A 16,831-nucleotide genomic window follows, 5' to 3' on the forward strand; every position below is an offset into this window, starting at 1 on the left:
CTTTTATAATGACAAAATTTAATAAAGTATATTTTAAAAAAAAAAATAACAGAATTGGAAGGGACCTCGGAGGTCCTCTAGTCCAAGGGCTCTGCAACTTTAAACACTCAAAAGAGCCATTTGGACCCGGAAAAGAAAACACCGGGAGCCACAAAACCCTTCCCGATCCTGACTATTTCTCGAGCGGCCACAAAACTAGCATATGTAGTTGAATTAAACATTCTGTTTTCTTCTGAAACTTTTCTTTTCTTGGGTTTATCCACTGTTGGTCTACTGGGGGTTGAAAAGCTCAATAAATTACAAGTGGATGGGTGTCACACATTGGTGGTTGTGCGGAGTATGGAGCCGCAGCAGAGGAGTGAAAGAGCCACATGCGGCTCCAGAGCCCCAGGTTGCCGACTCCCCATCCTAGTCTAACAGGGAAGCCTATTTTCAGACAAAGGGCTGTGCAATGTCTTCCCAGTGATGGAGCACCCACAACTTCTGAAGCCAAGTGATGAATTGCTCCTTGGTTCCAAGGGTAGCTCGTTCCCCATCCCAGCTAAACCAGCTTTACGCGCGGGCCAACCCGCTTTGCAAACGGAGCGGGCGGAGTCGAAGCATCGCCGGTATCCGGCCAGCCAGTCCTGCAGCCTCTGGAAGCGCAGGGCGGAGCGCAGGGCGGGGGAAGAGAAGAGGGAGGGTGGGGGGGGGGGGCTCGGCCCGACCCCTCCCAGTCCAGCCCATCCCATCCCAGTTCAACCCCAGCCGGATCTTTCTCCCTTTCTCTGCCGTCTCCACCGCCTGGGATTCTCGCAGAGCAGCTCTTTGATTCATCCACTGCCCAGCTAGGTAGGATCCCAGGACAAAAAAACAAAAAAAAAACTGGGGAGACCCAGTGGGGAAGTTGGGGGGGAGAGGCGCCCCCCCTTTCCGATGGGGCGCTGCGCTTTGGCTGCGGCTGGGCTCCTTCTCCGAGCCCGCAAAGCTTGGGAGCCGCGGCTGTAGCCCCACCAAGGAGGAGAGGAAGCGGGGGCGGGGTGGGGTGGAGGAGGGGAGCGAGATGGAGAGATTTTGGGGAGGGGGGGTTGGGGAGAGGCCGAAGAGGTGTGGCATTGTGGGGGGGGGCGCGCGAGGAGGGGGAGATCCGGGAGGCGCCGGGTAGCCTGGAAAAAGAAAGAAAGAAAGAAAGAAAGAAAGAAAGAAAGAAAGAAAGAAAGAAAGAAAGAAAGAAAGAAAGAAAGAAAGAAAGAAAGGCCGGCGTGCAGGTGGGATCCTTTGCTAAAGGAGCGCTCCAGTGCCTGTCCGGTTTTGAGAGCCCAATCCGGTATTGGAGGCTGGAAAGTTGGGGGGTGTCGGTGGAACTCAGCGCTAGTTTGAATGAGGAGGAGGGGAATTCCTTGTTTCCCTCTTTCTTTCCTTCCTTTCTTCTCTCTTCTCCTTCCTTCTTTCCTCCTTCCCTCCCTCCTCCTTGTCCTCATTTCTCCCTCCCTCTCTTTCCTTCTTTCCTTTCCTCCTTCTCCTCCTTCTTTCCTCCTTCCCTCCTCCCTGTCCTCCCTCCCTCTCTTTCCTCCTTCTCCTCCTTCTTTCCTCCTTCCCTCCCTTTCCTTTCCCTTCCTTCCTTCCTTCCCTCCCTCCCTCCCTCCCATGGCATTTTCCCCAAAGTTTGGGATTTTAAAAAAGGGGAAGGGACGAATACAGACTCTAAATAAACCACAAGGGTTCCCACCCCCAAGCCGAAAAGTCAGAGATGCCCACCTTCCAATTCAGGACAATTTCACCAACTAGGCTAGGACCAGTAGCCCAGGTTAGATTATTATTATTTTTTAATTCTTCCAAAAGGCCAGGGCTTTGGAAAAATGTAAGTGACCTCAAAAGTTTCCAGCTTCAAGAGAGAGAGAATTTAAAAAAAAAAAAAAAAAAAACCTTTGTCTTTAATTTAAATAATAATAATAATAAGACTCATCCAATCCTGAATTTGGATGGTAGAATTGCAACACCTAAGGAACACCTGAATGTTTCAAAGAAGGGTGTTTGTTTGTTTTTAAATAGTAGTCAAAACCTGTTGTGAAAACTTTGCACAAGTTTTCCTTAAGCCCTTTGCGCGGTTTCACTGCCTGGAGTGAAATTTTGTCAATCCAGGGGAGAAAAAAAACCTTAGTTTTTTTATAACAGCCAGAGGGGATTTATTGGTGTGTGACTGAATGACAAATTGCATCTGGATGCTGGATCAGGTTGCCACCTTTCCTCTTAAGTCCTGCTCCTGTGCTTTCTGCACCAACACTACGCAAATGATGTCACGTTGCAAATATTCAGCGGAAGGGGCTTCGGTAGAATTAACTGGATTCTGAAGGATACAAAGGTTATATTGGGGACTTGCGATGATAGGGCTGAATTTAGTTCTCTTATCTCTCTTATCACAGCGTATACAACACATGGTAGCTACTATGTTGCTTGCCAAAAAAAGAAAAGTAAATCTATGTGCATTTTGCAACTGACGAACAAGTAGTTATTCTGCACAGTAAACCTAACTTTTATATCCTGCTCCCGCCCACTTAATTATTTTTATTAATAACTCAGGGCCGCGCGCATACCTAGTATTTTCAAGGAAGTGAACATAGCTAATATTCCTTCCTCCTATTTTCTCCCACAACAAGCAACATTGTGAGGAAGGTTGGGCTGAGAGAGAGATGGACTGGGTCAAAGTCACCCAGCTGGCTTTCGTGCCTAAGGTGGGACTAGAACTCACCGTCTCTTGGTGATTGGCCTAAAGTCATCTAGATGGCTTTCGTGCCTAAGGTGGGACTAGAACTCACCGTCTCTTGGTGATTGGCCTAAAGTCATCTAGAAGGCTTTCGTGCCTAAGGCGGGACTAGAACTCACCGTCTCCTGGTGATTGGCCTAAAGTCATCTAGATGGCTTTCGTGCCTAAGGCGGGACTAGAACTCACGTCTCCTGGTAATTGGGCTAAAGTCATCTAGATGGCTTTCGTGCCTAAGAGGGGACTAGAACTCACCGTCTCCTGGTAATTGCCCTAAAGTCATCTAGATGGCTTTCCTGCCTAAGGCGGGACTAGAACTCACCGTCTCCTGGTGATTGGCCTAAAGTCATCTAGATGGCTTTCGTGCCTAAGGTGGGACTAGAACTCACCGTCTCCTGGTGATTGGTCTAAAGTCATCTAGATGGCTTTCGTGCCTAAGGTGGGACTAGAACTCACCGTCTCCTGGTAATTGGGCTAAAGTCATCTAGATGGCTTTCGTGCCTAAGAGGGGACTAGAACTCACCGTCTCTTGGTGATTGGCCTAAAGTCATCTAGAAGGCTTTCGTGCCTAAGGTGGGACTAGAACTCACCGTCTCCTGGTGATTGGCCTAAAGTCATCTAGATGGCTTTCGTGCCTAAGAGGGGACTAGAACTCACCGTCTCCTGGTGATTGGCCTAAAGTCATCTAGATGGCTTTCGTGCCTAAGGTGGGACTAGAACTCACCGTCTCCTGGTGATTGGCCTAAAGTCATCTAGATGGCTTTCGTGCCTAAGGCGGGACTAGAACTCACCGTCTCCTGGTGATTGGCCTAAAGTCATCTAGATGTCTTTCGTGCCTAAGGCGGGACTAGAACTCACCGTCTCCTGGTGATTGGCCTTAAATCACCCAGCTGGCTTTCGTGCCTAAGGTGGGACTAGAACTCACCGTCTCCTGGTGATTGGCCTTAAGTCATCTAGATGGCTTTCGTGCCTAAGAGGGGACTAGAACTCACCGTCTCCTGGTAATTGCCCTAAAGTCATCTAGATGGCTTTCCTGCCTAAGGCGGGACTAGAACTCACCGTCTCCTGGTGATTGGCCTAAAGTCATCTAGATGGCTTTCCTGCCTAAGGTGGGACTAGAACTCACCGTCTCCTGGTGATTGGCCTAAAGTCATCTAGATGGCTTTCGTGCCTAAGGTGGGACTAGAACTCACCGTCTCCTGGTGATTGGCCCAAAATCATCTAGCTGGCATTCATGCCTAAAGTGGGACTAGAACTCACCGTCTCCTGGTAATTGGCCTAAAGTCATCTAGATGACTTTCGTGCCTAAGGCGGGACTAGAACTCACTGTCTCCTGGTGATTGGCCTAAAGTCATCTAGATGTCTTTCGTGCCTAAGGCGGGACTAGAACTCACCGTCTCCTGGTGATTGGCCTTAAATCACCCAGCTGGCTTTCGTGCCTAAGGTGGGACTAGAACTCACCGTCTCCTGGTGATTGGCCTTAAGTCATCTAGATGGCTTTCGTGCCTAAGGTGGGACTAGAACTCACCGTCTCCTGGTGATTGGCCTAAAGTCATCTAGATGGCTTTCGTGCCTAAGGCGGGACTAGAACTCACCGTCTCCTGGTGATTGGCCTAAAGTCATCTAGATGTCTTTCGTGCCTAAGGCGGGACTAGAACTCACCGTCTCCTGGTGATTGGCCTTAAATCACCCAGCTGGCTTTCGTGCCTAAGGTGGGACTAGAACTCACCGTCTCCTGGTGATTGGCCTTAAGTCATCTAGATGGCTTTCGTGCCTAAGGTGGGATTAGAACTCACCGTCTCCTGGTGATTGGCCTAAAGTCATCTAGATGGCTTTCGTGCCTAAGGTGGGACTAGAACTCACCGTCTCCTGGTGATTGGCCTTAAGTCATCTAGATGGCTTTCGTGCCTAAGGCGGGACTAGAACTCACCGTCTCCTGGTGATTGGCCCAAAGTCACCCAGCTGGCATTCATGCCTAAGGTGGGACTAGAACTCACCGTCTCCTGGTGATTGGCCTAAAGTCATCTAGATGGCTTTCGTGCCTAAAGCGGGACTAGAACTCACCGTCTCCTGGTGATTGGCCTAAAGTCATCTAGATGGCTTTCGTGCCTAAGGCGGGACTAGAACTCACCGTCTCCTGGTGATTGGCCTAAAGTCATCTAGATGGCTTTCGTGCCTAAGGCGGGACTAGAACTCACCGTCTCCTGGTGATTGGCCTAAAGTCATCTAGATGGCTTTCGTGCCTAAGGCGGGACTAGAACTCACCGTCTCCTGGTGATTGGCCTAAAGTCATCTAGATGGCTTTCGTGCCTAAGGCGGGACTAGAACTCACCGTCTCCTGGTGATTGGCCTAAAGTCATCTAGATGGCTTTCGTGCCTAAGGTGGGACTAGAACTCACCGTCTCCTGGTGATTGGCCTAAAGTCATCTAGATGGCTTTCGTGCCTAAGGTGGGACTAGAACTCACCGTCTCCTGGTGATTGGCCCAAAATCATCTAGCTGGCATTCATGTCTAAGGTGGGACTAGAACTCACCGTCTCCTGGTGATTGGCCTAAAGTCATCTAGATGGCTTTCATGCTTAATAGGGAAGTAGAACTCCCAGTCTCCTGGTAATTGGCCCAAAATCATCTAGCTGGCATTCATGCCTAAAGTGGGACTAGAACTCACCGTCTCCTGGTAATTGGTGCAAAATCACCCATCTGGCATTCATGCCTAAGGTGGGACTAGAACTCACGTCTCCTGGTAATTGGCCTAAAGTCATCTAGATGGCTTTTGTGCCTAAGGTGGGACTAGAACTCACTGTCTCCTGGTGATTGGCCTAAAGTCATCTAGATGGCTTTCGTGCCAAAGGTGGGACTAGAACTCTCCCTCTCCTGGTGATTGGCCTAAAGTCATCTAGATGGCTTTCATGCCTAATAGGGGGACTAGAACTCCCAGTCTCCTGGTAATTGGCCCAAAGTCACCCAGCTGGCATTCATGCCTAAGGCGGGACTAGAACTCACCATCTCCTGGTAATTGGTGCAAAATCACCCAGTTGGCATTCATGCCTAAGGCGGGACTAGAACTCCCAGTTTCCTGGTGATTGGCCCAAAGTCACCTAGCTGGCATCGATGCCTACGTCTGCGCTAGAACTCACAGCTACCTAGTTTCTAGCCCAGTGCCTTCAACTACCAGACCCATCTGCCTCTTTTTTGGTCTTTTGAATTATTTTACAAAGATTCGGACATGAGAATATTTTGGAAAAGCCCATTGCCTTTAAAAAAAAAAAAACTGAATATTTTCCTTCGGGTGGTTCTGAATGAATGACTGAATGTTTTAGGAACATCGTCATGACACCACGTCAGCCCAGGAGCTGATATCGTTCGGGGCTTTTCTGTATATTAATCCGTCGCATTCCCCGGGCTCTAGACGAGATTCTTTTTATAGCATGATTTGATGATTGGGTTTCTGGCAAGACAAATAAGAGTTAGAGTTGCAGCCCTGAGTCTTGCTCTGGATTGGCTAAAACGGGCCCAGAGCGAACCAGGGAGCTGTCGTTGCTCATTGCGTCAACTTTTTTTTTTTTTTTTAAACAATTGCAGATTGGCTTACTGAATTAACCCCATTCCCCGAGTTAGCCCAACACATCGGAGCACCTTAAACAAAAAAAAAAACGTCAAATCGGTCTTAGCAGGCAACTAAAATCAGGGTCTTGTGAAAAGCCTTTTGGGTATTGTGCTAGCTTTGGGTCCAGGGGTGAAATCCAAAATTTTTTCCCTACCGGTTCTGTGGGCGTGGCTTGGTGGGCGTGGCAGGGGAAGGATATTGCAAAATCTTCATCCCCACCCCACTCCAGGGGAAGGATACTGCAAAATCCCCATTCCCACCCCACTCCAGGGGAAGAATACTGCAAAATCCCCATTCCCACCCCACTCCAGGGGAAGAATACTGCAAAATCTCCATTCCCTCCCCTCCTGGGAGAAGGATACTGCAAAATCTCCATTCCCATGCCACTCCAGGGGGAAGGTTACTGCAAAATCTCCATTCCCTCCCCTCCTGGGAGAAGGATATTGCAAAATCTCCATTCCCACCCCACTCCAGGGGAAGGATACTGCAAAATCTCCATCCCCACCCCACTCCAGGGGAAGGATACTACAAAATCCCCATTCCCACCCCACTCCAGGGGAAGGATACTGCAAAATCTCCATTCCCACCCCACTCCAGGGGAAGGTTACTGCAAAATCTCCATCCCCACCCCACTCCAGGGGAAGGATACTGCAAAATCCCCATTCCCACCCCACTCCAGGGGAAGGATACTGCAAAATCTCCATCCCCACCCCACTCCAGGGGAAGGATACTGCAAAATCTCCATTCCCTCCCCACTCTGGGGCCAGCCAGAGGTGGTATTTGCCGGTTCTCTGAACTACTCAAAATTTCCGCTACCAGTTCTCCAGAACCTGTCAGAACCTGCTGGATTTCACCCCTGTTTGGGTCTAATGCGCACAAGTGTCTTGTGTGAACATAGCTTTGGGAACTGAAGTGAGTTGAACTAGCCGTAACAGACCAGAGAGAGAAAGAGGAAAGGGAGGATCGCTCCGGGATGAGTCATGCAGCTGTTTGGGCAGAACAGATGCATAACCATGTCGATAGTCAATAATCCCCCATCTCGGATCGACAGATTCACACGCCCAGCCCTGCCTCTTCTTTGTGTACCAGGAAAACATGACTATATGTTTTGAAACAGAAATCCCAATTACCCGAGAAGGCACGTTAGAAAGTTAATATATGAATGAATATGCAAGATACAAGAGAAGAGAATGTTTGTAGCTCAGGGTTGAATTGTGGAGTCCTTGATGACTCTCTGAGCTGGTTGGTTTCCTTGCAGATGTTTCGTGACCCAACTAGGTAGCATCATCAGTGCTAGAAGGGAGTGGGGTTTGTAGAGAGGAGGAGGAGGGCGAGGGGGAGGAGGAAGTGGGGGAGGAGGAAGGGGAGGAGGAGGAAGAGAATGATGGGATCCTTGATGCTTTCAAGCTTGGTGGCTTTCTTGCAGACGTTTCATGACCCAACTAGATAACATTATCAGTGCTAGAAGGGAGTGGGGTTTGTGGAGTGGGGGAGGAAGAGGAAGGAGGAAAAGGATGGTGGGTCCTTGGTGCTCTCCAAGCTTAGCGGTTTTCTTGCAGATGTTTAATGACCCAACTAGGTAGCATCATCAGTGCTAGAAGGGTATGATTTGTAGAGAGGAGGGGGAGGGGGAGGAGGGAGAGGAGGAGGAGGAGGAGGAGCCTGGATAGCTCAGCAGACTAATGCATTGTAATTTAACTCCAGCTGTCTGCAATTAGTAAGTTCGAATCTCGCCAGGCTCAAGGTCGACTCAGCCTTCCATCCTTTCTAAGGTAGGTGAAATGAGGACCCAGTTTGTGGGGGCAATAAGCTGACTTTGTATAAATATACAAAAGGATGAAGGCTATTGCTTAACGCATTGTAAGCCGCCCTGAGTCTCCGGAGAAGGGCGGCATATAAATCAAATTTAAAAAAAAGAAAAGAATGGTGAGATCCTTGATGCTCTCAAGCTTGGTGGTTTTCTTGCAGACATTTCATTACCAAACTATCTATCTGTCTGTCTATCTATCTATCTATCTATCTATCTATCTATCTATCTATCTATTTATTTATTTATTTTGTCCCATTTCTATCCCGCCCAACTCCCAAGGGACTCTAGATAACATCATCAGTGCTCATTTAGATTGTCCGCCTGCGATGAAGACACAAGCAGACAATTTAAAGAAAGGGGAAATCAATGCTTTTCAAAAAGCAGAACGAGAATTCTCTTTAAACCCCCCCCCCCGGTGGTTTTCCACACAAAAAGGAAGCGGAATTCATAGAATCCTATTAGAACTCCAAATTTACCGAGGGCAAACTGGTTTCAATTGGAAAAAACTGGAAACGAGTCTAAATCCGAGCCCTCCTTCCCTGCCCGTGGGCCCATTCGTTCCTGGCTGCTCTCCAAAGAAGCAGCTGTGAATTTCCTTCGGTTTAAATCCCAAGAGGAAGGAAAAAGGCAGCGTGAATCATAGTGTGCTTGGCAGCACACGCCCATCGAATGGCTTGTGATTTTTCAATATTTGCTCTATTAAGCGGAGAAATCAGATGGCACAAGTCCAATAATCAACCAAGTCCTCTCTGGAATTCGTTAGACAATTTGGACCTCTTCACTTTTCCCAAATTGAGTTTTCCACTTGCATCCAAACCTGAGAGCATGGGGAAAAAAAAACCTATCCCATTGGAGTATATCAGAATAACAGAGTTGGAAGGGACCTTGGAGGTCTTCTAGTCCAACCCCCTGCTTAGGCAGGAAACCCTACACCACTTCAGACAAATGGTTATCCAACCTCATCTTAAAAACTTCCAGTGTTGCAGCATTTACAACTTCTGGAGGCCAGTTGTTCCACTGGTTAATTGTTCTAACTGTCAGGAAATTTCACCTTAGTTCTAAATTTTTTTTATTTATTTTTTTTAATTTGATTTATATGCCGCCCTTCTCCAGAGACTCAGGCAACTTACAATGCGTTAAGCAATAGCCTTCATACTTTTGTATATTTATACAAAGTCAGCTTATTGCCCCCACAAACTGGGTCCTCATTTCACCTACCTTAGAAAGGATGGAAGGCTGAGTCAACCTTGAGCCTTGGAGAGATTCGAACCAGCAGTAAATTGCAGGCAGCTGTGTTAATAAGTGTTAATAAGTTAAATTGCTTCTCTCCTTGATGAGTTTCCACCCATTGCTTCTTGTCCTACCTTCAGGTGCTTTGGAGAATAGCTTGACTCCCTCTTCTTTGTGGCAACCCCTAAGATATTGGAAGATGCTATTATGTCACCTCCTAGTCCTTCTCTTTTTTTAGAGCTAGACATACCCAGTTCTTCTTTTGTTTTAGCCTCCAGTTCCTTAATCATCTTAGTTGCTCTTCCCTGCACTTTTTCTAGAGTCTCAACATCTTTTTTTTTTTTTTATTTGATTGATATGCCGCCCTTCTCCGGAGACTCAGGGCGGCTTACAATGCGTTAAGCCATAGCCTTCATCCTTTTGTATATTTTATACAAAGTCAGCTTATTGCCCCCACAAACTGGGTCCTCATTTCACCTACCTTAGAAAGGATGGAAGGCTGAGTCAACCTTGAGCCTTGGCGAGATTCGAACCAGCAGAAATTGCAGGCAGCTGTGTTAATGACAGGGTGCACTAAACCACTGTACTATCAAGGCTCTTTCACACATCTTTGTATGTGTGATACAAATTTTGTATCTGTAAATAGTCCAAAATCCTGGCAGCTTCCATCTACACAGCACTCTTGACAAAGGTGCTGAGAATTGAGGGTATAAACTTTGGTGAGAAGTTTGGGCTCAATTGTGGTCATAAATCGAGGACTGCCTGTATGTAGGGATGGTGAATTGCTTTGGATGCGCTTGGCAGATCTGGTTTGTCTCATAGAGACTTTTTTTTTCACTCCAGGATCAAGAAATGGCTTCTGGAATGTGGATTTTAGCTGAGAAGCTGCATTCTCCCAGTCCGGGGCTTAATTCCTGGCTGACGTTTGTTCAGAGCAGGCCGCTGAACTTTCACAGCAGCAGTGTCTGCCCCACGTGGCAAGCTGTGGCTCGAATAGACAGCTGGCTTTGCTTCCCTGGAAAAGCCGAATGGTGAAGCAGGGAAGGGGGGGGGGAGGTGGCTGCGGCTGTAAATTCCAGGGGAGGAAAAGCAGGAGAACACAGAAAGGGAAGGATGAATGCCTCCGTAGGGGTGGGAGGAAGGAGGTTCTGTGAGCCCAAGGGTAACGGCTAAAGGAGAATATTTGCAGCTCAGGGTTGAAACGAGGGATCCTTGGTGCTCTCTGAGCTTGGTGTTTTTTTTTTGCAGATGTTTCATGACCCTAATTAGGTAATATCATCAGTGCTAGAAGGGGGTGGGGTTCACAGGGAGGAGGAGGAGGAGGAGGAGGAAGACTGTATGGTCCTTGGTGCTCTCTGAGCTTGGTTGTTTTTTTGCAAGTGTTTTATTACCTAAACCAGAAAGAGATAGATAGATAGATAGATAGATAGATAGATAGATAGATAGATAGATAGATAGGAAGGAAGGAAGGAAGGAAGGAAGGAGAGAGAGAGAGAGAGAAAGAAAGAAAGAAAGAAAGAAAGAAAGAAAGAAAGAAAGAAAGAAAGAAGATTGAGAGATGAGTGAGAGAGAGAGAGGGAAAGGGAAGGAGAAAGGTATAGAAATAGAAAGATAGAAAGATGGATAATAGAGATGAAAGAGAGAAAGAGAGAGAGATTGAGAGATGAGTGAAAGACAGAGAAAGAGGATTAGAAATAGAAAGATAATAGAGATGAAAGAGAGAAAGAGAGAGATTGAGAGATGGGGAGAGAAAGACAGAAAGAAAGGGAAAGAGAATGATGGATGGATGATGGATGGATGCATAGATAGAAAGACAGACAGATAGACAGATAGATAGATAGAGGCAGAGATGAAAAATAGAGAGAGATTGAGAGACGGGCAGAAAAAGAGACAGAGAAAAAAAGCATTTTGTGGAAAGAGAAAGCTGCAATAACCTCACAGAAAAATTGCAGTATTTTTTTAGGCTTTTTTTCTTTCTGGCCCAGCCGAAGCAGCTGACAGGGTGAAACTGCTGATGGGGAGTTTGACTGGCAAACTTTTTTTTTCTTCCCTTCTGCCAGTATGACCGACACGGGAATTTTGCCCAAAGCTGGTAAAAATAGCTCCAGACTTCATTAGTACCAGCAACGTGAATGGGCTTTTTGATTTAAAGCTGTGTTTACTGTCAATTTTATTCCCTCCCCCTGCCAGATGTTATGGAAAGCGAGTTTTTTTCCTCTTTTTTTGTTTTCACCGCCTCTTCTTTCCAGATCATGTGTTCCAAAGTGGGGGAGGGAGAGAAAAATCTCTCTCTCTCTCTCTCTCTCTCTCTCTCTTATTTTTTTTTTGTTTTTAAATGAAGACAACTGCAAAGTTTTGTGTTATTGTTGTTTTTGTGCCTTGAAATGCAGCCATTCTAAACCCTATTTAAAATGTTTCCTAGGGAGAGAGTGTTTATAAAAAAAAATATACTTATGGGGATGACATGTGTGAAAGACGCCAAGGTAGGAAGTCAAGATCTGATTTTTTCAATCAATTGCTTGGAATGTTTAACCTGCCTTTTTCTCTCTCTGGATGCCATGAACCGATCCAACTTTGCTAACCATGGATATCTTCTTCCCACCTTCTCTTCCCTGCGTCCTTTGCCCCCCCCTCTCCTCTCTTATATATTTCTCCTCCGGGGATCTTCTAAGTCCCAGTTTCTTTTTCCACAACCTGCCTCCTTTGCATGAATTGAGGGACCTTCCTTGGGAAGAGGGTGGGAAATTTTTAGGGGGGAAAAAACCCCCCAAAGAGGATGGATGTCAGAGAACAGGACCCCTTCTCCTCTCTTTTTCTCAATTGATGTTGACATGTCTTCAGATCTCAATGTATTGATTGATTCCTCTGCCTGCCAGCAGCTCTTTGTGGTCATATGGGATGGTGAGATCCAGAAATTCTACCCTGCCTAAAGAAAACGCAACTGTGAAGTGGTCTTATTGGTCAAATATACTTACTGGTACAGTATAGGTGGTACCTTGCTCAATAGTAGTAACTGTGAGAGGGATCTTGGAGTCCTAGTGGACAACCATTTAGATATGAGCCAGCCGTGTGCAGCAGCTGCCAAAAAAGCCAAGACAGTTCTAGGCCGTGGAGCTGAGGTGGCGCAGTGGTTAGGGCGCAGTACTGCAGCTACTTCAGCTGACTGCTAGTTCAGCAGATCAGCCGATCAAATCTCACAGGCTGAAGGTTGACTCAGCCTTCCATCCTTCCGAGGTGGGTAAAATGAGGACCCAGATTGTTAGGGGGCAGTTATGCTATTTAGTATACTGTCTTTGGTGTAAGCCGCCCAGAGTCCTCGGAGAGTGGGTGGCATAGAAATATGAATAATAATATAAATAAATAAATAAATAGGCAAGATCACGTGAAGTGTTAATACCGCTTTATAAGGCCTTGGTAAGGCCACACTTGGAATCCTGCATCCAGTTTTGGTCGCCACGATGTAAAAAGGATGTGGAGACTCTAGAAACAGTGCAGAGAAGAGCAACCAAGATGATTAGGGGACTGGAGGCTAAAACATATGCAGAACGGTTGCAGGAACTGGGTACGTCTAGTTTAATGAAAAGAAGGACTAGGGGAGACATGATAGCAGTCTTCCAATATCTCAGGGGCTGCCACAAAGAAGAGAGAGTCAAACTATTCTCCAAAGCACCTGAAGGCAGGACAAGAAGCAATGGGTGGAAACTAAGCAAGGAGAGAAGCAACTTAGAACTAAGGAGTAATTTCCTGACGGTTAGAACAATTAACCAGTGGAACAACTTGCCACCAGAAGTTGTGGATGCTCCAACACTGGAAGTTTTTAAGAAGATGTTGGATAACCATTTGTCTGAAGTGGTGTAGGGTTTCCTGGGGGAAAGCGGGGTTGGACTAGAAGACCTCCAAGGTCCCTTCCAACTCTGTTATTTTATTTCTAGTCTATTCTAAATGCTTAGTGGAGCTCATCCAGTGGATCCATGGCTCCTGGAGAACCTGGAACCCAATCTTGGTCTCCTCTCTCCTGTTCTTCCCCCCTAAGACAAGCAGAGGTTGGACACAACGAATGGATACCCTGACTCTAGTTTTATCGTAGGGCCACACCTGGAATACAGCATCCAGTTTTGGTCACCACAACAACTGTTGACTTCTTGGTGGACTATCTCTTCCTGTTGGATCTGACAGCCTCAGAAACTGAGAGCTTCACACACCAAGAAGGGTAATGATGTATGAGTTGCCTTGAAGGGCAGCAAACAAATCTAATAATTAAATAAATTCCTAAATCAAGTGGACCAGGGATCCCCACTGGATCTCCAAATTGAACCAAATGCGGTGTAGATGTTCTCTAGATGTTCCTTCAAACTAAGCTGAGGATGAGTCGTGGACAATTTTGAAGTGGAAATGACCCGTCTCTTCTGAAAAATAGGAGATAAGGCTGGATGGAAAAATCTGAAGGTAAGAATGGCCTTTTCTTGCCCCGTTTCTCAAAGTGGACAACCAAGAAAGAGAAGATCTAGGCGACGGTGTCTATGGAGATTCTCAGTCATCCAGGTCATGGTTGTCCCAAAGGTGCTTTTTCAAAAGGCAGGTGGACTTCGTTTTTGCTTGAAGACATTTCGCATCTCATTCAAGAAGTTTCTGATAGAATTGAAGAAGTTTCTGTTCTGACGTAGGCTTCCCAAGAGCATAAAAACAGACTCCTTGTCCTGATAAAACCCCCTTTTTATTAAGTGACTGTGAATTCCTCTCATTCAAAGCCAGCAAAGTCCTTCAAGGGAGAATTTACAGTCACAGACCTTATCTGGCTTGGAGAGCTGCCAGGCCGATATCTTCAAAACTTGGCAAGGAGTCTTGGAGAGTCACGAGCCAATTAAGTGAACTAATTGTCTCCTGCAAACTCCCCTCCCCTTTCGCTCCTCTTTTATTCCCTATAAGAGGGGTCATTCACCGTCCACCTGTGGCTTTACTCCTGAGTCGACCCTTGTTCTTTAGCTGTTCCCTTCTCCTGCCAGCTCTGTGTATGTGCACACTGGGAACAGGATCCAGCTGTCCTTCTGCCCCATTGATGTCCAACTCCGAAGGCAGCTGACAACTGTCAGACGGCCCTGACCCCCTCTCAGCCTCCGACGCAGAGCCCTCATCAGAGCCTTCCCCGGACTCCAGGACTGGTCCATGTTCCTCCCCAACCTCCTCACTGTCTGAATCTGCCACTGGCTCCACTGGCCGCTGGTGGGCCACGACAGTTTCAGGATATCCAGGTGATGGTCAACTCTGGTCACAGTGCCTGCTCTTTCCAATATTTCCGCCTCTTTCTGTGGAAGTTCGAACCTTCTCGTGACGAGGGTCTCTCATTCTTGATAGTTTCAAAACCAGCCATGTGGTTCTCACCACATCCTCTGGCAGATAACTCCGGCACTGTACGAGGTCGAAACTCTACACTTCCTGATCTATTTTATTTCTCTGTTTTTTCAAAACGCTTCCCTTTGCCGTCCGATCTTTCCACCGACAGAAAAAAACCATTTTAAACTCGGGAGTGGCTGATGGATCTCTGGCTTCCTCCACACGGCGCAGGAGGTTGGGAAGCTTCAGCTCCGAGTCTCCGTAGCTCTCTTCCATCCCATCCTTTGAAGGAGATCCTGCTGGGGTCCCTTCACCATCAGCGTTATAGGCTTCTTCTGCAGCTCTTGGGTGAGGCTTCTCACAGCTGATTTCGCAACATCCAAGCTATTAAAAGCAATGGGGAAGACCCAGAAGCGTTCCTTGTTATCTGTTCGCAACAGCCTTTATAGCAAGACCTGCCAGTCCTCAACGTACATTTAGTGACGGTTCAAAGTTACAATGGCACTGGGGAGGAAGGGGAACTTAGGGCCGTTTTTCACACTTAACAACCGTAGCGTCCTTGCGGTCAGACAAGCAAAATTCAGACGCTTGGCAACTTTCTCATCTTTACGACAGCCGCAGTGTCCCGCGATCCCCTTTTTTGTGACTTTCTGACCAGCAAATTCAACGGGGGAAGCCAGATTCGCTTAACAACCGTGTCACTGACTTACTGCCGCCGGCAATTCGCTTAACGACGGTGGCAAGAAAGGTTGTAAAATGGGCACAACTCGCTTAGTTGATGTCTCAGGAACAGAAATTTGGGGGCTCAATGGTGGCCTTAAGTTGAGGACTACCTATATTGGATCCTAACATCCCTACATTCTGTGGCCTCTTGAGGGTTGCAAGCTAGCCTCTGGAGACCAACGTTTTACCTAGCCCAGATTAAAATAATGCATGAGTACCAAAACAATAAATAAATACATGATTAAATATAATTATATCCAAAGATAATCAACTTCAAATTAATTGGTCTAGTCACTCGTTTTGCAAATGCACCCACAAGTTACTAGTCCACAGTGTTTCTTCTATCCTGCTTGGTCAAACACACATGGTACCTTAGCAATTTATACCGGCTTTTTAGCGGTAGCATCAAAAGACATTTATTTGCCATTCATGAACCATGCAAGCTTAGATTTCGCCATTTCCTGACTGGAAAAGTCTTATTCAACCAAGTTCAGAGAGCATCAAGGACTCCTTGATGGTGGTGTAGGGTTTCCTGCCTAAGCAGGGGGTTGGACTAGAAGACCTCCAAGGACCCTTCCAACTCTGCTATTCTATTCTATAATCTATTCGATTCAATTCTACTCTACTCTACTCTACTCTACTCTACTCTACTCTACACTACACTACACTCTACTCTACTCTACTCTACTCTACTCTACTCTATTCCTCAGGTCATGTCCACACAGACACAGAGTCATAGAGGTTGGGTTCAAGCAGGATAGCAGAAAGCAGGATTCCGTCCCACAAGCAGGATAGAAGAAGCACTGTGGACTAGTAACTTGTGAGTGTGACTGCAAAACCGATCAGCTGAATGAAAGGTATCTAGCAGATGCATTGACACGGCATGCTAGATTTAGTTAGCGTGGGGCCTGATGTGTGAATTTTGTGTGAATTTACACCCACTGGAGTAGTTTATAATCCGAGGGCGTTGTACAAATCCAGAAAAAAATCAACCGATTAATCCCATAATCTAGTTAGGCAAACCCTCACCAAACAGGAAAAATTAGATTTAAAAAAATGCGATTCCTTCAGTTGTGTCCTTCCATCGTTGCCCTCCCCAATGAAAACAGTGACAATAATGAAGAGCAAACTTTTGTCTACATCAAATATTTACTCCTTTCCAATTGTGCCCACTAAATCTTGAGGACTGGTAGTTTTCTCCTGTGTTGGCCGGATGCAGAGTTAAGATTGGCCTTCTAACTTGCACAAGGTCAGGCTGCCAAAGCCTTCGTGGGGGAAAGAACTATTTCAAAGCCATTAAGAGATCCAAGGCTGGCAACTATTTAAAGTTACAGACAAAGCCAAAGTGATTTGGGGAGGGACAGGCTGGCTCTTAACGCCCAAGAATTACA

The 16,831-nt window shown here is 46.7% G+C and overlaps 1 protein-coding gene across 4 annotated transcripts in view; it reads left to right on the plus strand.

The window, feature by feature from the left end:
* The first annotated feature begins 593 nt into the window (after positions 1-593).
* Positions 594-16,831, plus strand: part of GSN (gelsolin) — a 53,161-nt gene continuing 36,923 nt past the window's right edge. The window contains exons 1-2 of one of the 4 annotated variants that reach the window (XM_034416626.3): positions 658-831; positions 11,809-11,869. In XM_034416626.3, the coding sequence (XP_034272517.2) occupies positions 11,840-11,869 (30 nt within the window). In that variant the 5' untranslated portion in view covers positions 658-831; positions 11,809-11,839. Of the gene's footprint in view, positions 832-10,448; positions 10,656-11,808; positions 11,870-16,831 lie in introns of those variants that run through there. The other 3 variants (XM_087880022.1, XM_087880023.1, XM_034416627.3) reach the window with 3 other exon arrangements.

The sequence above is a fragment of the Pantherophis guttatus genome, chromosome 16, assembly GCF_059756535.1.
Source record: "Pantherophis guttatus breed Tessera chromosome 16, ASM5975653v1, whole genome shotgun sequence".
NCBI lineage: Eukaryota > Metazoa > Chordata > Lepidosauria > Squamata > Colubridae > Pantherophis > Pantherophis guttatus.